Source organism: Lichenostomus cassidix, chromosome 29, assembly GCF_008360975.1.
Source record: "Lichenostomus cassidix isolate B80296 chromosome 29, HeHo_3.0, whole genome shotgun sequence".
Classification (NCBI taxonomy): Eukaryota; Metazoa; Chordata; class Aves; order Passeriformes; family Meliphagidae; genus Lichenostomus; species Lichenostomus cassidix.
Genome location: NC_139509.1, coordinates 2,518,768 through 2,544,047, shown reverse-complemented (window position 1 = coordinate 2,544,047; position 25,280 = coordinate 2,518,768). Strand labels below are relative to the sequence as shown.

Sequence of the window (25,280 nt, the reverse complement as noted above, 5' to 3'; positions counted from 1 at the left end):
GTGACAACTGGGAGAGTGGCGGAGGGGGGGCTGTCACTGGTCACTGTGGGGGTGCCGGTGGCCCCTGATGGAGGGGTCACTGGTCACTGTGGGTAGTGGTGGCCTCCTTGTGGGGGGTGTCACTGGTCACAGTGGGGGTGCTGGTGGCCCCATTTTGGAGGATGTCACTGGTCACTGTGGGGGTGCAGGTGGCCTCATTGTGGGGGTGTCACTGGTCACTGTGAGAGTAGCGGTGGCCCCATTGTGGGGGTGTCACTGGGGGGATGCTGGTGGCCTCATTGTGGGGGTGTCACTGGTCACTGTGGGGGTGCCGGTGGCCCCCAGCGGAGTGGGTGTGTCACTGGTCACTGTAGGGATACCGGTGGCCTCATTGTGGGGTGTGTCACTGGTCACTGTGGGGGGGCTGGTGGCCCCTGATAGATGGGTCACTGGTCACTGTGAGAATAGTGGTGGCCCCATTGTGGGGTGTGTCACCGGTCATTATGGGGGTGCCGGTGGCCCTCTGGAGTGGCTGTGTCACTGGTCACAGTGGGGGTGCCAATAGCCCCATTGTGGGGGGTCACTGGTCACTGTCAGAGTAGCGGTGGCCTCCTCATGGGGTGTGTCACTGGTCACTGTGGGGGTGCTGGTGGCCCCATTGTGGGATGTGTCACTGGTCACAGTGGGGGCACCGGTAGCCCCCGCGGTGGCTCAGCCGGGCACGGACGGTGGGAGGGGACAGGGCAGCACCGCGACACCGCCGCCCCATCCCCCGGGAGACAGGCGCTGGCTCGGCGCCCGGCTCGGCCCGAATAGGGACGGCTGGCGACAGGTGACAGCGGCGGGGACAGGACGAGACCTTGGAGCGCGCGGGGGAGGGAGGCGAGCCACGAACAGGTGCCCGAGCGGGGGCTGCGCCCCGTGACGTCACGAACCCGTGACGTCAGCCGTAACCACGGCGACGGGCGGGCGGGGTGGGCGTGGCCTGGGGAGTGGGTGTGGCTTGATTTCCCCGGCTCCGCCGCTAGGGGGCGCTGCCGGCACGCCGCGCGCCACCGCTGTATGTAAATGTATGCAAATGAGGCGGGAAAGAAGCGGCGCCCCCTGGCGGGCGGTTGTTGGGGGGACATTGGGGAGGGGATTGGGGGGACATTGCCCGTGGGGGAGGGGTCTCCGTGTTCCCCCCCACTCCATGGGGTTGTGGAGGTGCAGGGAACCCCGGGGGGGTGGGAAGCAGGTGTGGGACCCCATTTTGGGGATCTCCCCCCATTCCCACCATCCCAAGCACCAACCGGGAGATGCTGCTCCGGGAATGATGGAAACGAGGGGGTGAGAAGTGGGGGGCGGGAAAGTCCCCGGGACCGACTGACCTCCCTCCCTCCTCCCCCCCCTCCCCTCCTGTCACACAGCTTTAAATGCCGAACCATTAAAATTTTCCACCTCATTTGCGGCTCCTCACACGGTTAATTTTCCCGGGATTGTCTATTTATTTATTTGCGGAGCCCTGCGGGAGGGGGGGGAAAGGCGGGGGGGGGAAGAGCTGATTTGCTGCATCTGGGCGGTGGGGAGGGGAAGGGGGGGAACCACCCTGGGAAGGGGGGAGGGCTCTGGCTAATTTAACAGCTGAAGAGAACAACTTAATTAGAGTCAGCTGGAAAATTGGGTAAAACCCCTTCCATCAGCCTCCCACCCCCCAGCCCTCTTCCCTGCCGGCTCCTGGTGGGATGCCAGGGTGGGATGCTTTTTAGGATGCGTTTTGGGGTGTATTTTGGGAGGGAGGGAGAGCTGCCCCCAGCCAAGCAGCTGTCCTTCATTACAGCCAGGAGCTAATTGGATTGATCAGCAGTTAATAGGGAATTAAGAGGTGAAGCGCCCCCCCCCATCTGCATCCCCCTCCTCCCATCCCAGCAGCTCCCGCTGCTTCCCGGCTGGATTTTGGGGGGCAGGCAGAGGTGGGGAGTCACTGTCACCCGGTGAATGGGCTGAGGAGAAAGGTGCGATGGGATTTTCCACCCCACGTATTAGGGCTGCTGAGCACTTTAGGGTTTGGGGGTTTTTTTCCTGTTTTCCAGCGGTTTTCCCCCGATTTTCCCCTTCCTGGTGCTCCCAGCCTGGCTGTGACCTGGCTGCTTGCCGAGATTTGTCGCCCCCGGCGCGGGGACACTCAGCATCTCCCTGCTCCCCCCTAGGCGAAGGGGTTGCACCCCAATCCCACCCCACGGAACGCACAGGGATCCAGCTGGAGGAGCCCCCCTGACCTCCAGATTAATCACCTCCATTTCTCTCCGCATCCCATGAAAGGTCAGGAGTCTGCGAGGCCCGGGAATTAATTGAAATCCCACCGGTCTCGTGCCAGATCCATACATCATCCCAGGGGAGCAGCTCCGGGATGCGAGGGTGGGGTGCTCCCCCTCCTGCACCCCCTTTCTGGAGCTCACTGAGGACAGCGAGCAGCAGATGCAGCGCTCGGAGCTTGTTCTCCATCTCCAGGCAGGGAAATAAATGGATTAAAGTAAACTAAAGCGTCTGCGCTCCCCACCTGCCCCCCCGGCCATAAATCAGCATAAATGCAATTTCCATATTCATGGTATTTATCCAATAACTGTCCTGTCCCAGATTAAACGCGCCCCGGGGAGCACCGGGGCTCCTTATCTGTGCCGGGGGCTCCCGGGGAGGAGCGGCTCTGCCGGGGGGTTCTGCTCTTCATCATCTTCTGGGGGACTGGAGCGGGGTGGGCTCTGCTCCTCATCCTCTTCCTGAGGGATTGGAGTGGGGAGGGGGCTCTGCTCCTCATCCTTCTCCTGAAGGACTAGAGGTGGATGGGCTCTGCTCCCCCTTCTTCCGGGGGACTGGAGCTGGATGGGGTTTGCCCTTCATCCTCTTCCTGAGGGATTGGCGTGAGGAGGGGGCTCTGCTCCTCATCCTCCTCCTGAAGGGCTAGAGCTGAATGGGTTCCGCTGTTTTCCTGGGGGATTGGACTGGGGAGGGGGCTTTGGTGCTTATCGTCTTCCTGGGGGACTGGAGCAGGGTGGGCTCTGCTCTTCATCCTTTTCTGGGGAGCTGGAGTGGGATGGGGTTTGCTCCTCATCCTCTTTCTGAGGTATTGGAGTGGGGAGGGGGCTTTGCTTCTCATCCTTCTCCTGAAGGATTGGAGTGGGATGGGGTTTGCTCCTCATCCTCTTCCTGAGAGGAATGGATTGGGATGGAATTTGCTCTTCATCCCCTTCCTGAAGGACCGGAGCAGGCAGGGTGGTTCTGCTCCTCATCCTCCTCCATCTCTTGGGAGAGGAGCTCGGAGTTGGGGGTCCAAGGCTCGGCAGCGCTCCTGTCCCACTCCCTGCTTTTCCCCCTTTCAGTTCCTTTCCCCCCTCTCCTTCCTCTTCCTCTCCCCTGGAGGGCCTCGGGGTCCCCCCAAACCCCTGCGCCCCATCCCGCTCAACGTGTGCAGGGACAGAGTCCGATCCTGCTCCGGCCCCCGGGGGGACAAGTGGGGCTGCTCCCCCCGGGGTCCCCAGTGGCTGTGCCGTGGCTGGGGACACACACTCCACGTCTCCCACTGTGACAGGTCCTTGTCAGCCCTAATGACCCGAGTCCGGCAGGGCCCCAGGGCTCGGAGCTCGTTACGGGGGATTTAATGAGGGCAGCAGCAGCCACCGCCGCTGGCTGTTTGCCACCGGCAGTGGCCTCGCGCCCGCGGGGACAACGGGCGGTCCCCTGCATGGCACAGCCCCGAGTCCCTCAGAGCCCCCTGGAGCCTCTCACAGCCCCCCGAGAACACCCACAGCACCTCAGAGCCCCCTGGAGCCTCTCACAGCTCCCCCTCAGCACCCCAGAGCTCCTGAGGTTGCCCCAGACCTCACAAATCCCCACAATTTCCCCCACAGCCCCTTCTCTCTTCCCCCAGCAGTGCTCAGGCTGCTCCAGGAGTTTGGGGGCTCTAGGGCTGTGGGTTAGGGCTGAGAGGGACCAGGAAAGGCAGATTTTGGGGGACATCAGAGCCAGGGGCTAAGGGGGTGCAGACAGGGCAGGGGGTGCTGGTTTTGGGGTACCCCACATGGCACAGCGCCAAGACCCTCCCAGCCTCTCCCAGCCACCCAGAACCCCTCAGATTTGGGGGGCAGCAGAACTTGGGGCAAAGGGGGCTGCAGCCAGGGCACATTGGGGTGGTGGGGGGCTCAGCCTGGCTGCACCCCAAATTCTGCGGGAGGGTCTCAGCTGCTGGGCGGTGCCAGGGCTGGGGGGCTCAGCAGCTGCGGGGAGACCCCAGGTGCGCCAGACATTTCTTATTTTTGGGGGGAGGCCGTTCTGAGCCGGGGGGTCCCGTCTGCAGCATCTCTGCTCTGAGGCAGCAGCGTCCTTCTTGGCTCCGCAACAACCTGCGCAAGCAGGAGCCTGCGGGCAGCGGGAATTAGTTCAATATTTGGCAAAGAAGGAGGCGAAAGCAGAATCTGAAAGAACTGGGGAAGGGGGGGAGAGGCTGCGGTGTCGCCCCAGGCCGCTGCAGAGCGGGGCAGACCTCAGGCACCCGCGGGTGGTCGCATCCTGCTGGGACCCCCGCCCGGCTCCCCGCAGGGCGGCACAGACCCCTCCTCTGCAGTGCCAGGGTGGGTGGTGAAGGTCCCCGAGGACCCTCTGTCCCTGCTGGGCTCTAGGCTGAGCACACCAGCCCTGGACCCCTGATGGGCAGTGGTTTTTGGGTGGTGAGACCCCCCAGTTGTCCCCATGGCACCCCAGTTTGTCACCCCCTAATCGAGGCAGGGATGAGCTTTGGGGCAGCTCTGGCTCCTGGGGGACACCTGGGATGGTCCTGGGGATGGGCAGAGCGTGTGGATCAATCCCTGCCCTCCTGCTGTCCCCCCAGCGACTCCTGGGGACCAGCGGGGGACACCAGGTGTGTCTTGAGGAGGGACAGAGTGCCTTGAGGAGGGACAGAGCGTCTGTATCAATTCCCGCCTTCCTGCTGCCCCCGCTCCCCTCTCCTGACCCCCCCGGCTGTGGGATTCATCCTCCCCAGTCCTTGACGGAGGATGAAGCCCCCAAAGCCTGGCTGGGGCGCGCGGCCGCCGCAGCCTCTGTCCCCACAGCCCCTGTGAGGTGAACTAAATCCATCCTAATTAGCGCTGATTTGCATGGGGAAATGAAAATTAATCTAGCTTGGCTTTATTGGAATTAGCGATTCCAGTTGGGCACATCAGACAGCGGCAGACGGCTGGGGGGGGCTGGGGGGCTGCTCCCCTCCTCTCCCCCTCCAGCCTGGCTTGGGGACCCTCGGTGGTGACGCGGGGACGCTGGGGAGCACCCACGGGAGGGGCTCAGGTGCCTGGGTTGGGGTCAGGAACGCTCCCAGTGCACCCCACACCCCCTCCCAGTCCCCCCAGTTGTGGGATACAACCAATGACCCTTTGTTCCTGTCACATCCCACAGGTGGCTCTGGGCACGGCGGGAGGAGAGTGAAGAGCAGGGGTGACACCAGCCCTGCCACCGCTGGGCTGGGGGACGCCGCAGGGACCCGGGGGTGTCAGATTTGGGGTGAGGGATGTCATGTGCATTTCCATCCCTGTATTTCCGCACGTGGATTCCTCACCAGCCTATTCCTGGGCATCTCCACCTGCGGGTTGGCGTGTGTTTACCCACGCTGGTGCCCTGTGCGAGCCAGGCAGGAGAGAAATCCCATTCCGGAGGTGGGGCTGGCAGCGGGAGGAGCTCCGGCCGTGCCCCTTTCGGAGCCCTCTGGCCCCGGCTGTCCCCAAAGCCGGCGCTCCGGGCGCGGGGGTGGCAGCGGCGCTCATTGTTATGGGGTCCGCGATGAGGCGGCGTGCGGAATTCTCATGCCTCTCATCAAGAATTAACGAGGAGAAAACAGCTGGGCAGGAGCTCGGGCCGCCGGGGGGTGAGGGTGGCACGGTCTGACAGTCATTTCACAGATCCCTTGGCCTTGGTGTGACCACTCCAGCCCCAGACGCCACATCCCGCTGCGATGGGGTCTCCACACCAGTCCTTGGGCAGGTTGTCCCCCTGCCCCATCACCACCTCGGGGGCACATCTGGCTGTGTCCCCCTGCCTCATCAGCACCTCGGGGGCACATCTGGCTGTGTCCCCAAGCCCCATCACCACCTCGGCGACTCGCCTGCCCGCACGACCCCCCCAGCCACCCCTCGAGATTTCATCCCGGCTGACAGGAGCGAGACCTCCAGCTCCTGCGGCTACATTTGCAAGTCAACCAGGAGCTGAAGGACCGCTGGCGGCGCTGGCAGGGGCCACCTGTCCTGTCTACCTGGGGACAGGGAGGAGGACACCCAGGGGAGGGGTGCGAGGATGGGGTGAGCCCCGGTGATGGGGGATGGGGCTGTTTTCCCTGCCCGTGTTTTCCCCGGCTGGGGAGGAGGGCTTTGCTTGTCTGGGGGGCTGTTTCCCCCTCCGCGCAGGCTGTAAACACTCAATTAAGCGGGAGCCGCGGTCCTGCCTTCCCTGTCGCTGCGGGTAATTATGTCGGTTTTTCGGTGTCAGGCGCGGCGGGGAAGCACGATTCCAGCTAATTGGAGCAGCAATCCCAGCCCAGACCCTTCCGCAGCTGCTGGTGCTGCCGCGTGACAGTGGCCCGGGGCCCCCCCGGCTCGGAGCCCGCAGGATGCCTGGAGCCACCTGGCCCCCGGATCCAACCTTCTCCCTGCATTCTACCTGTTCTCCGCGTTCCATCTTCCCGCTGGATCCCACCTGTACCTCGGATCCAACGCTTCCCACGGATCCAACCCATCCGCTGCATCCCACCTGCCCCCCTGGATTCCACCCAGCTCCTGGATCCAGCCCACCTGTTCCCTGGATCCAAATCTCTCCCTGCAAATCTCTCCCACCTTCTCCCAGATTCGGCTTGCCCCTTGGATTCCACCATCTCCCTTGATCCCACCCTCCCTCCGGATCCCACCTGCCCCCTTGGGTTCCATCCTTCCCCTGGATTCCACCTGCCCCCCTGGACCCCACCTGCCCCCCTGGACCCCACCTGCCCCTTGGGTTCCACCTTCCCCCCCGTCGGTGCTGCAGGACTGGCTGAAGTACCTGCTGGGTGTTGTCCTCTCCTCTGCTCCCTGGTGGGCTTGGATTCCCCTCCCCCCATTTTTCAGGGATCCTTTTGGGCTCCCCAATCCCCCCCCCCAGATACCTGCAGCACCTGGCAGCTGAGGGGTGGGGAGGACTGGGGAGCCTTAGAGGATCCAGGGAAAGATCTGCAGGGAAAAGGGGGTTTCACATCCCTGCCGGAATTAGGGTTTGGTGGGGGAACCCGGGATTTGGGGGTGAGGGAGGACCTGCTGCCGCCCATCCCAGGGGAGCCGCACCGGGAGCTCAGCGTCTGCCATTGATTTCTTATTATGGAGTTCAGGAAGAAAAATGAGGCGCTGGGGCTGCGGAGCCGCCACTGTGATTTGTTGCCTTCTCGGCGTGTCCTGGCAGGGATGGGAATTGATTTTGGAGGCTCTGGAATCAGTCAGCAGGGCTGGGGTGGGGGAAATGTGGGGGCTGGAGAGGGGACGGTGCTGGGGGTTTGGCATGGCCTTAAGGATGAGGGAGATAGGACCCCCCAGCCCTGATTTTGGTGGTCCCCACGCTGTGCTGGAGCCGTGGGGGGTGACAGTTCCATAGTCCCTTTGTTTTTGGGGTCTCTGCCCAGGTTCTGGTGGTCCCGAGGCCAGGGTGGCTCAGGAAGGGGGAGCTGTGGCTGCAGGAAGGTCCTTGTCCCTGTGCCAGGTTCGGGAGCAGGAGGAGAATAAAGAGAAGGACTGAAGGAGAAGGAGCTGGAGCAGCAGGGGAATGAGAAGGAGCAGAAGGAGCAGGAGGAGAAGGAGCAGGAGAAGGTGGAGAATGAGGAGGAAAATGAGAATGAGAAGGAGGGAAAGGAGAACGGAGGAAGGAGAAGGTGGAGAATGAGAAGGATGAAAATGAGAATGAGGAAAAAGAGGAAGGAGAAGGAAAAGGGCATGGCGGAAGCCACGGCCCACCCGTGTCCCACCCGTGTCCCACTCGTGTCCCACTCGTGTCCCACCCGTGTCCCACCCGTGTCCCACCCGTGTCCCACGCTGCCGAGCGCCCCGCCACAGCGGGTCCTGTCCCTGCCCGGTGCCCCCGGGCCGACCCCCGCCGCCACCACCAGAGGGCACCACAGGCCTCCCGCAGGCCCCGGGGCGAACCGCTCGGTACCGGGCTGGACCGGGCTGAGACCCCCGGGAGCGACCCCGCCCCGTGCACGGCTGTCCCCGCTGGGTGCGTGTGTCCCCGCCGTGCGCGTCCCCGCCTGTGCACGCGTGTCTCAACATGTGCACGTGTCTCACATCCGTGCAGGTGTGTCTGAGGAGTTCACGCGTGTTCCAGCCGTGTGTGCGTGTCCCAGGCGTGTGTCTGATGTGTGCGCGCGTGTCCGAGGCGTGTGCACATCTGGTGTGTGTGTGCCTGCGCATGCATGTCCCAGACATGTGTGTCCCTGTGTCCCAGCCGTGTGTGTGTGTCCCATGCATGTGGTTCTATGTCACAGCCATGTGTCCCTGTGTCCCTGCCATGTGTGTCCATGTCCCAGCTATGTGTGTGTCCCTGCCATGTCCCTGCGTCCCTGCCATGTCCCTGCGTCCCTGCCATGTGTGTGTCCCAGACATGTATGTGACCCTGCCATGTGTCCATGTCCCAGCCATGTGTCCCTGTGTCTCAGCCATGTCCCAGCCATGTGTGTGTCCCTGCCATGTGTCTGTGTCCCAGCCATGTGTGTGTGTCCCTGCCATGTGTGTGTCCCAGCCATGTGTTTCTATGTCCCAGCCATGTGTCCATGTGCCAGCCATGTGTCCCCGTGTCCCAGCCATGTGTGTATGTCCCAGCCATGTGTATTCATGTCCTGGCCATGTGTGTCCATGTCCCTGCCATGTCCCTGTGTCCCAGCCATGTGTGTGTGTCCCAGCCACGTGTCCCTGTGTCCCAGCCATGTGTTTCCATGTCCCAGCCATGTGTCCATGTCCCAGCCATGTGTCCCTGTGTCCCAGCCATGTCCCAGCCGTGTGCTCCCCTGCAGCCCCACCGGTGTCTTTGTCACGATGAAGGACGAGGCCATTCTGTTTATTAAATTGTAGCGCGGCGCGGCGCAGCCCTCGGAGCCGCTGACCCCGGTTATTTATAACGCGGGCGGGGAAATCGTAGCTCCGGGCTGGGGCTTTTCTGTGGAGAATTATGGAAAAAAGAATCGATAGTGCGGGCTGGGGCCGAGGTGGTGGGGAATTGTGGGGTCGGTTTCAGGAATCGCTTCAGTGCCACGGCTGAGCTGAACCCCACGGCTCCCCACGAGCACCCCCAGCCCCTGAGGGTCCTCCCTGGCTCCTCAAGACCCCCTCGGCAGCTGGGGGAGGCTTTTGCAGCAGTACTGGGGGATGTTGGAGTGTGGGGGAGTCAAGGGTCTGAGGGAATCAGGGTTTGGAGGAACAATGATTTGGGGATGTCAGAATCTGGGGGGAACCAAGGTCTGGGGGAGTCACGCTGTGGGGGTGTCAGGGTTTGGGGGGAACCAAGGTCTGGGGGAGTCAGGGTCTGGGGGAAAAATGGTCTGGGGGTGTCAGAATCTGGGGGTATCAAGGTTTGGAGAAGTCATGGTGTGGGGAGTCAGGGTTTGGGGGGAAAATGGGGAGTCTGGATTTGGGAGAGTCAGGGTTTGGGGGTATCAACGTCTGGGGGAGTCAGATTGTGGGGGTGTCAAGATCTGGGGGAGTCAAGGTTTGGGGGAACAGTGGTCTGGGGTGTCAGAATCTGGAGGTATCAAGGCCTGGGGCAGTCAGGGCGAGGGGGTGTTAGGGTCTTGGGGTTTCAGGGTTTTGGGGTGTCCGGATCTGGGGGTGATCCCCGCACCCCGCCGCGGCTGTGGGTCAGAGCTGGGCTCTCCCGGTGCTCCTCCTGCCGCTGCGTGATTAATGGGAGGAATTAGGCCGATAATGGCTCTTAAATGACGGTGCCAGTTGCAGACGCCGCGCCCCGATGGGTGATGGATGGCGCCGAGCCCTGGGTGGGCGCGATCGGAGCTGCGTCACGATCAGGACAGCAGCGAGGAGGGGGCTGTGACGTCATTGAGAGCGGTGACGTCACGAGGCAGGTGTGACATCACACGCTGGCTCAGCGCCGCCGACCCCAGGCACGCTGGTCTGGCAGGGCTGCTCCCCCATGATCTGGCTGTGCAAATCATCACGACATGTCGCGATAGTGCTCCTTTCATGGCGCTGGCAGTGCTGCCCACTCGTGCCCCTCAGGGTCTCACGCAGCAGCTCCAGGATCATCCCTCCCTCCCGAATCCTCGGGATCCAAACCCTTCTCCCCGTTGATCCCACAGCACAGCTCCGCGAGGTTATGGAATCCATCCCGGTTAATTCTCCATTTAATTATCGGCTGTTTGTTTATTGTTTGTTTGCTTTACTCGGGATGAATTTTTTATGCCTTTTTCCATCGTGCCACGCCGAAATCCGGTGGGATTTACGGCTCTGGAGGGAGCAGAACCGGATGGAGGGCCAGTGGTGACCCTGTGTTACCAGGGGAGAGACAGGGAATGTCCTCAGAGGTTGGGGAGCACAACCAGTGGGTGCTGGGGGAGATTTGGGGTCTGGAAGGGGTTGTGCCTTTGTCCCATGGGATGTGTGGAGCTGGGATGGGAATGGGGGGATGTGGATTTGTTCTGTGTGGATTGGGAGGGATCTGGTAGGGCTGGAACTTCAGCCAAGGGCTGTGTGGATCGAGAAGGGTCTGGAGGAGTTGATCCATGGGGTGTGTGGATAGAAGGGTCTGGAAGAGCTGATCCATGGGCTGTGTGGATCAGAGGGTCTGGAGGAGTTGATCCATGGGATATGCAGATCCAGAAGGGTCTGGGGGAGCTGGAACTTCACCCAGGGACTGTGTAGATCCAGAAAGGTCTTGGGTGGGGCTGTGGACTCAATCCATGGGATGTGTGGATTGCAAGGGGTCTGGAAGGGCTGTGTATTTGATCCATGGGATGTGTGGATTTGGAGGGGTCTGGGTGGGGATGTGGACTCAATCCATGGGTTGTGTGGATTGGAAGGCATCTGGAGGGGCTGTGGATTTGATTCGTGAAATATGAGGACTGGGAGGAGTCCGGGGGGGGAATGGGGATTGGATTTGGGAAATGAGTGAGGGGTCTGGGGGGGATGTGGACTCGATGCATGGGATCTGTGGATTGGGAGGGGTTTGGAGGGACTGTGGATTTGATCCATGGGATGAGTGGATTGTGAGGGGTCTGGGGTGGGCTGTGGACTCGACCCATGAAATGTGCAGATCTGGAGGGTCTGGGAGGACTCCTGACTTGATACATGAGCTATGTGGACTGGGAGGGGTACGGGGGTCTGTGGATCTGATCCGTGAAATGAGTGAGGGGTCTGGGGGTGAATGTGGACTCAACCCATGGGATCTGTGGATTGTGGGGTCTGGTGGGGATGTGGATTTGATCCATGAAATGTGCAGCTCTGGAGGGTCTGGGAGCACTCCGGACTCGATACACGAGATATGTGGGTTGGGAGGGGTCTGGGGGGGGCTGTGGACTTTCCCCATTGGATCCGGAGGGAGCCGGGGGGGCTCAGCGCCCAGGCACAGCGTGCTCAGGTGCAGGCACGTTCATCCCGAGCCGCAGCATCTCCCATTAATGAAGCACTTCATCACGGCGCCGTGCCAGGGGGGGCACCCAATTCCGGGTGATAAATTCCCGGCGACGTCCCTCGCTCGCTCGCAGCAGCCGTGATTCTCCTTCATCTTGAATAATATTTTTGGAGCGGTTGTAAAATAACCCGACGCAGCAGCTGCCAGCGGAGCCGCGGGCTCCAAACCCCCCCATTCCCGGCCCCCCCAGGACCCCCCCGGCTCCCCCATCCCCTGCACTCGTGCGATGTCACCTCTGTGTGAGTGTGTGTGTCACACGTGTGCGACCATCTGGATGCTGAGCAGGTGTGGCAGTGGCGGTGCACGTGCGTGTGCAAGTCCGTGGCCGTGCACGTGTGAGTGTGCAGGGAGGTGCGGCTGCACCGCAGCGCCTCGGGGTGTCACCCCCGAACCCTCGGGGTGCCCCCCGGGTGGTTCCCCCAGACCCCTGGGTGTCCCCAGACTCCTGGTTGCTTCCCTGGATCCCTGATTTTTGTGGCTGTGGTCCCACCCAGATCTCTGTGCCCTCCCCTGGGTCTCTGAATTTTGGGGTGAGGGTTCCCCCAGACCCTCGGATGCACCCCTGGATCCCTGAATTTTGTAGTGGAGGTCTACCCAGAACCCTAGACCCTCCCTTGAATTTCTGGATTTTGGGGGGAGGGACCCCCCAGTGCCCTGTGTACCCCAACCCAGACAGCTGGGTCCCTCCTGGACCCCTGAATTTTGGGGTGAGGGTCCCCCCACAGGCCTCCGGGTTACTCCTGAGTCTCCCCCTGGACCCCTGAATTTTGGGGTGGGGATTCCTTCCCGGAGCCCCACGGATGGATTGAATCACCATGGATTGAGTGGGTAGAGCAGAGCTCCCTGGTGTGGGTGGGTGTGGAGCTGCCCAGATGTGCACATCTGCACAGCCCTCACATCTTCCCACATGTTCATGGGCTTGGCCGCTGTGATTCCTTTCTTTCTGGGAAGGTTTTCTGTGTTCTTCCCCCAAAATGCTGACCCCAGACTCCAGGTGGGCCAGGCTGGAGGAGAAGCTCCACTGGCACCTCTGTGCTGGTGGTTCTGGTGTCACCGTTGGGGTGTCCCCACCGAGGACCCCCCCGACTCCCCATCACGGCTGCTCCCGAGGGCTCCTGGCACCCCCACGGAACAGGGAAGCACCACACCGAATCAAACCGCCTCTTAATTACAGTCATTAATGAGCGTGGAGGCAGCTGGGCTCCGTGGGCAGGGAATCCCGTCTGGTCCCAGGGGAATTCCTGCCGGGAATGGGGGGCTGGGGGTGCAGGGAGTCCCAAAACAGAGCTGGGAGTGACAAATCAGGGTCCCCCAGACCCTCTGGCCCTGGTGCAGGGTCAGTGTCCCACCACCCACACGTGTCCCTATGGATCCCCTCACGCCCCCTCCCTCCGTGTCCCCCCAGATGCCCCCCCTGGCCACCCTGGGCAGAGAAAGGTGACAAAGGACACGCGGGCCATGCCCAGGGCAGGACGCTCCATCTCGGGGAGTGGCACTTAATCAATCGCATCTCTAATCTCTAATTATATCACCCGAGGCCTTGGATGTGCCTCAGCTTTGTCTTGGATCCATGCACTCCTCTTTTGTCCTTTAGATCTGGCTGGAAGGGGACAGGGTGGGTGACACTGTGGTGGTGGGGACCCCACGCGTGGCTGGGAGAGGGGAGAATCCCGGGGGGACTCCGAGGACCCCCAAAATGGGATTTCACGGGACACAGGCACGGCTGTGCTGCCACTCTGCTGGCAGAACAGGACCAGACCTGGTCACCAAGTGTCACCGCTGGTCACCGAGTGTCACCCCATCCCTGCCGGGTCCATCCTGGCCGCTCGCTCCATCCCTCTCCTGATCCTTTGTTGGGTACTAATAGCCGCTTTCCATATGCACGGCAGCATCTGTTCCTGCCAGAGAGATTTGCATCGCTAAATGTAAATTGGGTGTTATATCATTTATCATAAACGGGAGGGCGGTGGGGGGGGTGGCGAACCCCGGCCAAGTTGTCACCGGGAATCACACGGCTCATCCTTCGCCCCGGCACCAAAGTGAGGAGCCACCTGTGATGGGGCTGCACGTGGAGGGATGGCGCTGGTCCCGCGTGGGGAGGGAAACTGAGGCAGTTTGGGGACATCGGGGTTCGCTCACCAGTCCCCCAGACAGCGGGGTGACCCTGGGAGAGGCTGGAAGGAGCGGAGGGCTCTCAGGATCTGCTCCCCAGCCTCTCTCCCTCCCCCTGGCCGTGTCCCCGGGCCGGGATGTCCCGACCCGCCCCGTCCCTCCCAGCCCGGCCGCAGACGCCTCCCTCGCCTCCTGCCCACCCTCCATCCTCGGTCGGACCTCGGAACCCGCAGTCACCGCCGGACCGATCCCACCCTGGCCATGAAGGGTCCCCTGCGTGGAGGAATGTTCTCCCGGCATGTCAAACGGCACCCCGGAGTGAGTGACCCAGCCCCCGCTTCTTCCAGGGACCCCCAATTCCTCCCCTGCCCCCTTCCCCGCAGCCCCCATCCCTCAGGCTTGTCCTTGCCCATCTCTAGCCACATGCCTGAAGCCCCTGGGCTTCCCCACGTCCTTCTCCCTCCATCCACCATCCTTCCAACCCATCTCACTCCCCATTCCTCCTGCTCTCTGTGTCCTTCCTCAGCCTCCTCTTCCTCCCCCTCCCCAAAACCCTCCTCAGCCCCCCAGTCCTGCATCATTCCGGCTTCCCACTGTCCTCCCGCTGCCGCAGCACCCTCGGGGTAAGCCAGGCGTCCCGGGGATCTCCAATCCTCCTTCACCAAGGAAAGCTGAGACCATCCAGTGCTTCCCACCCCATTCCCTCCATCCAGAGCTGACGAGGGGCTGAGGTTCCTTCACCAAGCCGGGCTGGGGCACCTCAACTCTCACCCACACCCCACCAGGCAGCTGTGTCCTGTTCACCCCCTGTCTGGGGACATTTTTGTCAGGGAGGATGGAAATGAAGCTGCCTCCCCACTCACCCCAGCAGCCCCAGATGGGTCCCTGTCCCCCCTCAAAATGTCAAGCTGAGGGTTTTGGGTGAAAGATGCTTCAGCCCCGGGGCTGGGCACTGCCAAGGGGGTGCCAGCAGGCATCTGGGATCCCAGGGGTGCTTCCCACATCCTCGGATGGGCAACACAGGCCGAGGCTCCTGCGTGATCCTCACTGCAAAACGGGAAAATTTGGGATATTCCTGCTCCTACCACGGTTTCTCCAGCTGAAGAGCTGTGAGTGACTCGAGGGGCACAGAGAGAACCCCAAACTGGAGGTGTAAAGCCACGGGGGGCTCCTGGGTGCTTTTACACAACAAGGCCACTGCTGGCAGAGATTGTTGGGGCAATTTTTGTCGTGTCACCCTCTCCGTGCGGCGTCATCCATCCATCCCTCCATCCATCCATCCATCCATCCATCCATCCATCCCACGCGTTCAGCCGCGGCGCTGCCGGGCAGGTGTAGCCGAGCTTTCACCCGGCAGTGGATTCTCCGCCGCAGCGTGCTCCGGCTGCCTGGCAGTGATGGATGTCCCAGCAGCACCGCGGCCGGGAGGCACAGCAGCGCTGGCAGGTCCACAACCCGCTGGCACGGCTCGGTGGGCACCGGGCAGAGCTTGGCACGGCGCCCCACCGCCCACCCACCTCGTGCCTGGGGGAAATCGGGCTCCACCGCTGGCACCTGCGGCTTGGCAGCCTCGTCCTGCCCCTAATTCTTCCCAGCCATTAATTACCCAGACGGTGTCGGCAGCAGATGGTGAGACGGACCCGCTGCCCCGAATCTTCTCCAGCAGCCACAGCAATTCCCGGCGCTGCAGTGGGTTCTTGATTCGCCGGCGCTTGGGCAGCGGCTGCTGCCAGCTCCTGCTGGCACTCGGTGCCAAGGACCATCATCCGCTGATGGCCCTGACCTCCCGGCTGGGCGCTGGCATCTGCCGGGCGCTCCAGCATTCCAGCTCGGCTCGGGCCGAGAAGGAGCTGAGCCATACTGGGAGCACTGGGAGAGGACTGGACCGTCCGGTGGGGAGCAAAGGTTGGGCAGGGGGCACACATTTGTGTTTCCCCCCTTCCCCGTGCAGGTCACGGAGCTGCTTGGCAGCGAACAGAGGGGTTGGATTAACCCTTTCCATCATTTTTTCCAGTCGTGCCTCCCCCCCCGAGCATCATCCCAGTGGGGAAACTGAGTCACGGAGCGGTGGGCGCTCAGTTCGGGGGGTTATTTCTCAGAGCCGCGGCTGCCGAGCGGAGCTGCAAACAGACCCAGGTGTTGGCGATGCGGATTCTCCGCCACCTCCCGCCGCCGTTAATGGGCAGGACGAGGCTCCCTCCCAGGGGCACGGGCTGGCGCCGGGCTCATTACTCTCCCCGCGTCCTCCCCGGCGCGGGGGCCGCGGCAATTCGGGGGAGGTCAAAGCCGCCTCGGCTCGGCTCCGATTGAGGCCGCGTCGCTCCGGGCACAGGGGGATTGGCGGCGCAAGCGGAGATGAGGAGATGGAGCCAAGGTGTTATGGGAGCCACCGTGGACACGGGGGGGGGGTGAGGGGAGCTGCTCGCAGGACGTCTGTGGTGGGGCTGGGGCCACTGAGTGTCCCCCCAGACCCGCTCTGGACCCCCCAATGCTTGGCTCCAGTCTGTCCCAGTTCATCCCAGTAAGACGAAGTGAACCTCCTCATCTGGTGCTTCATCAGGTGCAGAGGGGGTGCAGAGGCTGGGGGCTGCGGGGGGACAGGGATCCTGTCTGGGGTCACAGCGTGGCCTGGGGACAAACCTTGCCCAGGACTGAATGCCTCGGGGAGGAACCGTGAGCCGAGGCTCAGCCCCGAGTGGGATCACTGGGAACACTGGGAATGCTGGAAATGGGGTGCTCAGCACCGAATCCTTCAGGGAGGAACCATAAACTGAGTCTCAGCCCTGAGTGGGGTCACTGGGAACACTGGGAATGCCACAAACGGGGTCCCCAAGTCCTCAGCAGCGCCAGCTCTGGGCAGCCACAGGCGGAGGGGAAGTGATTTCTCATTCCAAATCCAATTCCTCTCCAACACGAGCCGATTTTTCTCTCCCTCTTTTAATTCAGTCACTCAAGCTGACAGCTACACTGTGTACCGCAGCCCGGCTACAGGATTGCTCTGCCATATTCCCCCTGTAAATCTCCCGGCGTGTCAGCTCTCCCTTTCACTCTCCAGTCCGCCTGATAAATATTCATTTTATTGGGGTATTTTTCATTTCTCTCTCTCTCTCTCTCTCTCTCTCTCTGCAGCTCGTTCCCCTCATTGGCTTCATCAGTGTGGGCCTGGGCAGTGCCATCCTGTACCTGCTGCGGCTGGCGCTGTACAGCCCAGACGTCAGGTATGGTTTGGGGTACCCTGACCCCAGACACCCCACCCCCTGGGCACCCCTCAGCCTCTCACCCCACACCCCCGGAACGTGGAGGGCTCAGCCCAGGTGCTGGGGTGCCCAGACACACCTTTATGGTGAATGATGGGGGGGAAAATGTGGGTCTGGAGATGCCCAGAGGACACAAGGGAAGTTGGGGGGTTGTATCCCCTCTCCTTGTTTTGGGGGGATTGGGAGAAGGGCTCCTCAAGCCTTCAATTGCAGGCGCTGAGGAGGTGAGTGGGTGAGAAGGAGGTGGGTGAGAGGTGAATGTGGGTGATGGACAAGGGGTGAGAATGTGGGGAGGATGGGAGGGAGGGGAATGGGAAATGGTGGGATGGATGGGTGGAGAAGGGAGGATGGAGGGAGGGACAGAAAAAACAGCAGGGAAGGACGAGGAGAGAGAGAGTGAGAGGTGTGAGGATGGAAGGAGGGATGGGATGGGGGATGAAAGGACTAATGGAGGGAGAGGTGTGAGGATGGATGGAGGGATGGGGAGGGTGGGATTGAAGGGGGAAATGGTCAGTGGATGGTTGGAGAAGAGATGGGGAGAGAGAGGAAGGGCTGGACACAACCAGCAGGGAAAAACGAGCAAAGAGCAAGGTGTGAGGATGGATGGATGGATGGATGGATGGATGGATGGATGGATGGATGGATGGAAGGAAAGAAGGCTGTGGAATCACAGAGGATGGATTGCCAGGACAGCTCTGCACGCTGGGGTGACCAGGCTGGTTTTCCCATATCCCCACAGCCCCCTACAGCCCCCCACCTCACTCATAATTATTTGCTCTGAGTAAAACCACTCATGGATTAATCTGGCACCAGCTGAGCTCAGCTCCACAATTAGCCCATCCAGACACCTTGGCTTGGAGGGTGGGACTGCAGGGGGATGTTTTGGGGGGGAATAACATCCCCTCCATCCCCCAAACCCATTAACACCAATAAACAGCTCCAGGGGGGCAGTGTTTGCAGCACAGCCCCCCCTTCACCACCAACACACACAAACATCTTCCCAGATGGAAAATTCTGCTCTTGGCCAGCGCCAGAGGATGGGGGGATGGAGGAAGGGGGGCAACATGAGCTGCTCTCTCCAGGGACTTCATCCCACGGCTCTGCTGGCCTCCCACAGCCCCTCCCGGGACAGGATGGGGTGTGTCCAGTTCGGGATGCGTTAAAGGAGAACTGGGGATGGTGGTGTCGGGGCTTGGGGCACATTGGGGTGGGGGGTTTGTCCCCCACTCCTTACAGGTGCTGATGTCACTGTCACCCCTCGCAGCTGGGACCGGAAGAATAACCCTGAACCCTGGAACAAGCTGGGCCCCACAGACCAGTATAAAGTGAGCACTGGGTGAACTGGGCGGCTGGATGTGCAGGGGGGGTGAGGCAAATTTGCCACATTTAGGGGAAAACTGCATTTTTCTCAAGAAGGGGAAAGGGGGATTTGATGTGGAGTGGAGCCTCCCAGCTCCTTGTGCTCAGATTTGGGGAGGGGGCACTGTGTGTCACCCCCATGGCCAAGGCCAAGCTGAAGTGACACTGGGGGTGTCCCACAGCCCTCCCTCACCTCCCTCCCTCCTCCAGTTTCTGGCAATTTCCACTGACTACAAGAACCTCAAGAAGGACCGTCCCAGCTTCTGAGCCACCTGTGGGACATGCTGGGGGAGCCCACCCCCCCAAAAACCCCCTCACGGCCCCGCAGCTCCCCCACAGCCACCTCACACTGCTCCCTCAGCACCCCCAAACCGCGTGCTCGTGTCTCACCCCACAATAAACCACATCCCTGCACCCCTCACCCTCACCTCGTGCCTGCATGAAACTCGTAGGACAGTAATAAATTACTGGGGTGGGGGCAGCAAACTGGATTTTTTATGGTTTCTCAGAGCCATTAAGGCAGGAGATATTATCACCCCCCCGGGAAGGCTGGGGCCAGAGGGGTTCAGATCCCACGGGAAGCAGGAAAAGCCCCTGTGTGCTGCTGGGTTTCCGTTCTCCCACGCTCCAGGATCCCCTCTGGAGAGGGAAGGAGCTGGGAGGGGTGGAGAGGTCACACCCACACGTGTGAGTGACATCCTGGACGCGTGGAATACGTGACACGAGGCAGGGTCTGGCTGGTGCCCATCTGGGCAGGAAGAGGGGGGGAAAGGATCCCAGGCTATGGCCCCATGCTGTACCCCAAATGTTGTGGGGTTCAGCATCACCCCCTGCCCTCAGAACCCACGGGGTGAAGCAGCAGGATGGGGAAACTGAGGCACAAGACCTGCACCTCTCAGCACCCACACACCTCCAGGCTCTGCCCCCACTTTTATTAGCAACCCCTCCCCATAGAAAAGTGCAAGATGAGGCTGGAACAAGCAGTGCCCCCCAAACCCCAAGCAGGGTCTGGGGGGGTCTCTGTACCCTAATACTGAGAGTAGCACGGGTGTGTGTCACCCCCACCCAGGGGACGCAGCACCCAAAGGTGACAACGGGGGAGAAGGGGAGGGGGGAAGGTCTCAGCCTCTCCTCACTCCCCCAGTGACCCCAGCCTGGCACGAGGGGTGTCCCCTCTCAGTGGTCACTGAAGCCGGGCATGGGGAAGGCACGGGCGAAGGTCTCGACGCGCTGGCGGAGGTCGCTCAGGCGCCGCTGGGTCTCCTGGTCCTGCAGCAGGAAGGTCTTGAAATCCTGGAGCTTACCTGGGGGTGGGGAGAGCAGGTGAGGAGGGCAGAACCCCACAGCAACCCAATCCCCTCCCAGGTACCCGCAGCAGGGGTTAGCACCGGTGTGGGGACAGGGGTGGCACCACAAGGGACAAAGGGCAGCCAGGAAGGGGGAAATGGGGAGATTGGCACCCCTCACTCACTAGTTTTGGCACTGGTGTGGGGACAGGGGTGGCACCACAAGGGACAAAGGGCATCCAGGAAGGGGGAAAGTGGGGGAGATGGGCACCCCTCACTCACTAGTTTTGGCACTGGTGTGGGGACAGAGCTGGCACCAGAAGGGACAATGGACACCCAGGAAGGGAGAGATGGGGACATGGGGCACCCCTCACTCACTGGTTTTGCTCTTGACGTCCAGGGCCAGCGTGATGCCCTCGTCAATGAACTCCACGACCTTCTGGAAATCCTCCTCGCGGAAGTGGCGCGAGGTCAGCGCGGGGGCACCTGGGGATGTCACCATCAGGGACATCAGGGACCACTGCAGGGACATCAGCTCCCCACGGGGCTCCCTGCATCCCAGCCCCTCATCAGACCCTCCAAATCCCAGCCCCCATTGGCTTCCTGCACCCTTTCCGGGCCAAAACTGACTCCAAATTCCCACTTGGAGTGCATGAAACAGAGTGGGGATGATCAAATTCTGCCCCCAGCTCAAGGAGGGACCCTTGCCAGGGTCTGTCCCTCACCGAGGCGAAGTCCCCCCGGTGTCAGGGCGCTCTTGTCCCCCGGGCAGGTGTTCTTGTTGGCGGTGATGGACACGAGCTCCAGCACCCTCTCTGCCCGTGCCCCGTCGATGCCCTTGGGCCGCAGGTCCACCAGCACCAGGTGGTTGTCAGTGCCACCTGGGGAGCAAAGGACAGGGGTGACAACCCCTGAGCACCCCCAGACCATCTCACCACCCCTTTCCTGCTCTGCAGTGCTGCCTCTGCTCCGCCTCACCGCCACTCCTCTGACCCCCAATCCCCCTGCACACCCCAATGCTGCCCAGGCACCCCGAGACCAAGCAGAGCCACTCGTCCCCCACCACAGCTCGTCCCCTCCTTGTCCCCAAAACCGTGGGGGTTGAGCATTACCGGACACCAGGGTGTATCCACGCTGCAGCAGCGCCTGAGCCATGGCCTTGGCGTTCCTCAGGACCTGCTGGCAGTACTCCCGGAAAGCTGGGGAGCTGGCCTGGCAGAGGGGACAGACACCCCATCAGCATGGCAGAGCCAGGTCACCCCCTTACCCTGAGCCCCCCAGCCCAGCACAGACCTGTTTGAGGGCCACAGCCACGGCAGCAATGGCATGGTTGTGGGGTCCCCCTTGCAGGGAGGGGAACACGGAGAAGTTGATTCTGTCCTCCAGGTCGTAGAGGGTTTCCTTCCCCGTCTTCTTATCCACTGAGCGCACGCCCTTGCGGTAGAAGATCAATCCCGACCTGGTGGCAAGAGATGGTGGCATTACTCCTCCTGCTGTCACCCCACAGGTGACACCAAACCCCCTGGGCAGCTCCATCCCCACAGAACACAACCCCACTTCGTTCCAGGGGGTCACAGCCTCACCTGGCACCACGCAGGGTCTTGTGGGTGGTGCTGGTGACAACATCTGCGTGCTCGAAGGGTGACGGGATGACCTTGGCCGCCACCAGGCCGCTGATGTGCGCCATGTCCGCCAGCAGGTACGCCTTGACCTCCTCGCACACCTGGGGACACCGTGGTCACCTGCTGTCCCCAGACCCCTGTCTGCAGGCCCCAGACCTCCCCCAAAGTACCTTTTTGATGTGGGCATAGTCGATGAGCCGGGCGTAGGCGCTGGTGCCCGCGATGATGATTCGGGGACGGAAGAGCCGCGCTGTCACCTCCAGCTGGGCGTAGTCAATCAGTCCTGTGGCCGGCTGTGAGGGACAGACAGACAGACGGACAGGTCAGTCAGGCCAGGGGCAGACAGACAGACTGGCCAGTCCAGTGACAGACAGACAGGTCAGTCAGCCCAGGGACAGACAGGCAGACAGACAGGTCAGTCAGCCCAGGGATGGATGGACAGACAGAAAGGACATGGTCAGTCAGCCCTGTGGCCAGCTGTCAGGGACAGACAGTTCAGTCAGTCAGTCAGTCCAGGGTCAGACAGATGGACAGACAGACAGCCCCATCAGCCACCCCGGGGATGAACATACAGATTATGGTCAGTCCTGGCTGGTTGCAAGGGACAGACAGACAGCTCAGTCAGTCAGCCCAGGAACAGACAGACAGAGCTTGGTCAGTCACCCCACGGACAGACAGATGGACAGACAGCCCCATGGCTAGCTGTGAGGGATGGACGAACAGCCAGACAGAGCTCATTCGGTCAGCCTAAAGATGGACAGACAGACAGGCAGGTCAGTCAGCCCCAAGGACAACTGCAAGGGATGGACAGACAGACAAGAGAGCTTAGTCACTAAGTCCAGAAATTGACAGCCAGCCAGCTTGGTCATCCTGGGAATTGACAAATGGACGGACAGACAGACAGCTTGTCCTTTGCCCTCTGCCCTGAGCACAGCACGTCCAGCTGAGCCCTGGGCATCTCCTTTGGCACTGGGACACGTTGGGACATGGAGGGGAGGGAGGGCAGGGGTCTGGCAGAGCAGCTCGGACACCTCAGTGACACCTCTGGGACACCTCAGGGACACCCTGGGGACACCTCTGGGACCATCCCTCAGCCACAGCCCCACATCCTGTCCCCCAGCTCACATCAAGCTTGTAGGGCATCGACTCGAAGAAGATGGAGGTGGCTGAGATCCTCTTGACGTCAGTCATGTAGCCGTGAGTGAGGCTGCAGGGAAGACACGGGGTGAGGCTGGGACCCCCAAGGGGTGGTGGGATCCAGGCTGCCCCCCCGCTCCCCACTTACTGGCCCCCATCAGGCAGGTCCAGCCCCATCAGGCGCTCGTGGGGCTGCAGCAGAGCCGTGTAGGCAGCGAAGTTGGCCGGAGAGCCCGAGTAGGGCTGGACGTTGACACCCCAGAGCGCAGGGTCGAGGTCAAACGCCTCCAGCGCCCGCCGCTCGCACAGCAGCTCGATCTGATCCACCACCTCGGCACCCCCGTAGTACCTGGGGACACAGGGTGGGGTCACCAGGATGCCATCCCCCCACCTGACCCCATCTGGAAGCACCCAGGGTATCTCCTGCAGCTGAATTCTGTCTGCAGGAGAACCCCAATGCCCCCCCAGCCCACTCCCCACTTTACCTCTTCCCAGGATATCCCTCCGAGTATTTGTTGTTGAGGCAGGAGCCCAGGGCTTCCAGGGCCGCCCGGCTGCAGAAATTCTGGGGGGAAAAGGTGGATTGGAATCGGAGCAGCCAAACCCCAATAAGCAGGGGGTCCCACAAGCCCATCCCCACCCCTGCCCGAGCCCCCCAACCCTCACCTCAGAGGCGATGAGCTCCAGCCCCCGGCACTGCCGATCCTTCTCCTTCTGCACCAGGTTCCACATTTCGGGGTCACTCTCGGCCAGGCTCTCCTGTCCCGTCCACCCAGGGACGTGCCCAGTGGTGGCAGTGGCAGCAGCAGGGCTGTGCTGTGCCCGCTGGCTGCTGGTGCCCAGCCGGCCTCCCCATCGCTGCAGGGTCTGCACAGAGAGAGGAGGGGACAGGCTGTGACTCTCTAACCCATCCCAGGACCTGCAGGTGACAGCGACAGGCACAACATCCCCGTGTTCTGTTTCCAGTCACCGGTGTCACCCCACAAAGTGGGCGCATGGGGACGCCCCAGGACATGTGGAGATTCCTCCATGATCCCCCCAAGGCACATGGGGACCCCAAAGTTCTAAACAGGGCACATGGGGACTCCACATGGGTACCCCTCAAGCTCTCCAAAGGGTACATGGGGACCCCACAAGCCACATGGGGATCCCCCCCAGATCCCCTCAAGGCACAGGGGGACCTCCAAGGACCCCACACTGTACATGAAGATGCCCTCAAGGTCAAGGCACACAGAGGACCCCCCAAGACACTCGGGGATACCCCACAAGCTCCCCCCAAGGCACACGGGGACCCCCCCGAGCTCAGCCATGGGACACCCCCGCGTTGTTCACAGTGCTGCTGGGGGGGTGGCCGTGGGGGGACAACAAGGGGGCTCCCGGTGCCCCCCTCAGCCCGGTGCCGGGTGATGTAACCACTGCCGCCCCATTGCATCACCCGCGGGGCCGCGGGCACCGGGCAGGGGCCAAGGCCGGTGGAGGTGGCGGTCCCGGCCTTGGGGACTTTGGGATGGATGCAAAGTCCGCTCGGGGAGGAAACGGAGCCGGGCCGGGGGAGGGGGGGACACCGGGATGGGGGACACCGGGATGGGGGTCCCGGTGACCGAGCGGGGGAGAGGGCGGGGAGGAGAACCGGGATGGAGTTGAGCTACCCGGGGAAGATGGAGGGAGGAGGAAGGGGTAGAATGAGGAGAATGACGGAGCACCGGGACACCCCGTGCCAGCGGGCACCGGGACCCCACCGGGGACAGCGACGTACCGGGGACCGAGAGCCCTGCCAGCACCGGGGGCTGGAGAGCACTGTGAGCCCTGCGAGCACCGGAACACCCCCGGGAACCGGAACCTCTCCGGGTTGCGGGACACCCCCTCCGGTGCACCGGGACTTCCCGAGCACCGGGGACCCGAGTGCCCCGCCCCCCCCCGGTACCGGGACCGTCCCGCCGGGCACCGCGACCCCTGTGAGCACCAGGAGACACCAGGGACCGGCGCGCGCCGGATGCGGGACCCGGGGATCCTTACCGGGGAGGCTTACCGGGAACCGGGCACCCCCCCGGACACCGGGCCCCTCTCCCAGCCCCGAGGCTCACCCTGCCCAGGCGGAGCGGCAACATCTCGGTACGCGCTGCACGTGGGTCCCGGCCGGGTCCCGGTCCCGGTCCCGGTGCCGGCCCCGGTCCCCGCCTGGCCCCGCCCCCACGCGCGCGCTGCCGGGAGGGAGGAGCCACCGGAACCCCGGGGGCCGACGGGAATCTGGAGGTCCAACGACCCCGCACCCCCCACAGCGGGGTCAGCCCCATCCCTGCATCACTCATCCTTAATCCTGGGGTCCACCATCCTTGCACCCTCCATCCCTAATCCTGGGGTCCCCCATCCATGTGGACCCTAATCCTGGGCTCTCCCATCCCTGCATCCCCGCACCCCCCGAACCCCAATTCGGGGTCCCATGCCTTATCCTAGGGTCGCCGTCCTAGGGTCGACGGGAAACTGGAGGTCTAACAACCCCAAATCGCCCAAACCGGGGTCACCGCCAGGCCTGCACCCTCCATCCCTAATCCTGTGGTCCCACATCCATGTGGACTCTAATTCTGGGGTCTCCCATCCCTGCATCCCCCATTCCTAATTCTGGGGTCTTCCATCCCTGCATTCATGCCTTATCCGAGGGTCGCCATCCCTGCTCATCCCCCAACCCGGGGTCATCCCGATCCCTGTGCCCCCAAACCGGGGTCAGCCCGATCCCTGTAGCCCCCATTCGTAATCCTGGGGTCCCCCATCCTTGCACCCTCTATCCCTAAGCCGGTGCTCCCCCATCCGTGTGGACCCTAATTCTGGGGTCTCCCATCCCTGCACCCCCGAAC

General features: G+C 62.4%; 2 protein-coding genes and 1 long non-coding RNA gene across 4 annotated transcripts; 2 read left to right on the top strand and 1 right to left on the bottom strand.

Moving 5' to 3' along the window:
* The first annotated feature begins 1,793 nt into the window (after nt 1-1,793).
* LOC146425900 (uncharacterized) lies at nt 1,794-7,457 on the top strand. The gene is made up of 3 exons (XR_014846334.1): nt 1,794-1,843; nt 5,404-5,508; nt 6,487-7,457. It is a non-coding gene; the product is annotated as an uncharacterized LOC146425900 (long non-coding RNA).
* A 6,375-nt stretch (nt 7,458-13,832) lies between these two features.
* COXFA4L2 (cytochrome c oxidase hypoxia associated subunit FA4L2) lies at nt 13,833-18,862 on the top strand. Of its 2 annotated transcripts, XM_085041070.1 has the most exons (6): nt 13,833-14,085; nt 15,363-15,396; nt 16,714-16,793; nt 16,897-16,985; nt 18,289-18,349; nt 18,594-18,862. In XM_085041070.1, exons 1-6 carry the CDS (start codon nt 14,029-14,031, stop codon nt 18,648-18,650), a joined length of 378 nt encoding a protein of 125 aa, XP_084897196.1. In that variant the 5' UTR covers nt 13,833-14,028; the 3' UTR covers nt 18,651-18,862. The 2 variants fall into 2 exon arrangements, with proteins under 2 accessions (XP_084897196.1, XP_084897194.1); XM_085041068.1 differs by lacking the exons at nt 15,363-15,396; nt 16,714-16,793 and having other exon boundaries at nt 13,926-14,085.
* A 434-nt stretch (nt 18,863-19,296) lies between these two features.
* Nucleotides 19,297-24,659, bottom strand: SHMT2 (serine hydroxymethyltransferase 2). The gene is made up of 12 exons (XM_085040990.1): nt 24,513-24,659; nt 23,095-23,295; nt 22,914-22,993; nt 22,577-22,777; nt 22,417-22,498; nt 21,462-21,584; nt 21,253-21,392; nt 20,963-21,128; nt 20,782-20,881; nt 20,395-20,550; nt 20,048-20,155; nt 19,297-19,687 (listed from the first exon to the last, which is right to left on the bottom strand). Exons 1-12 carry the CDS (start codon nt 24,534-24,536, stop codon nt 19,560-19,562), a joined length of 1,509 nt encoding a protein of 502 aa, XP_084897116.1. The 5' UTR covers nt 24,537-24,659; the 3' UTR covers nt 19,297-19,559.
* Between the last annotated feature and the right edge of the window lie 621 nt (nt 24,660-25,280).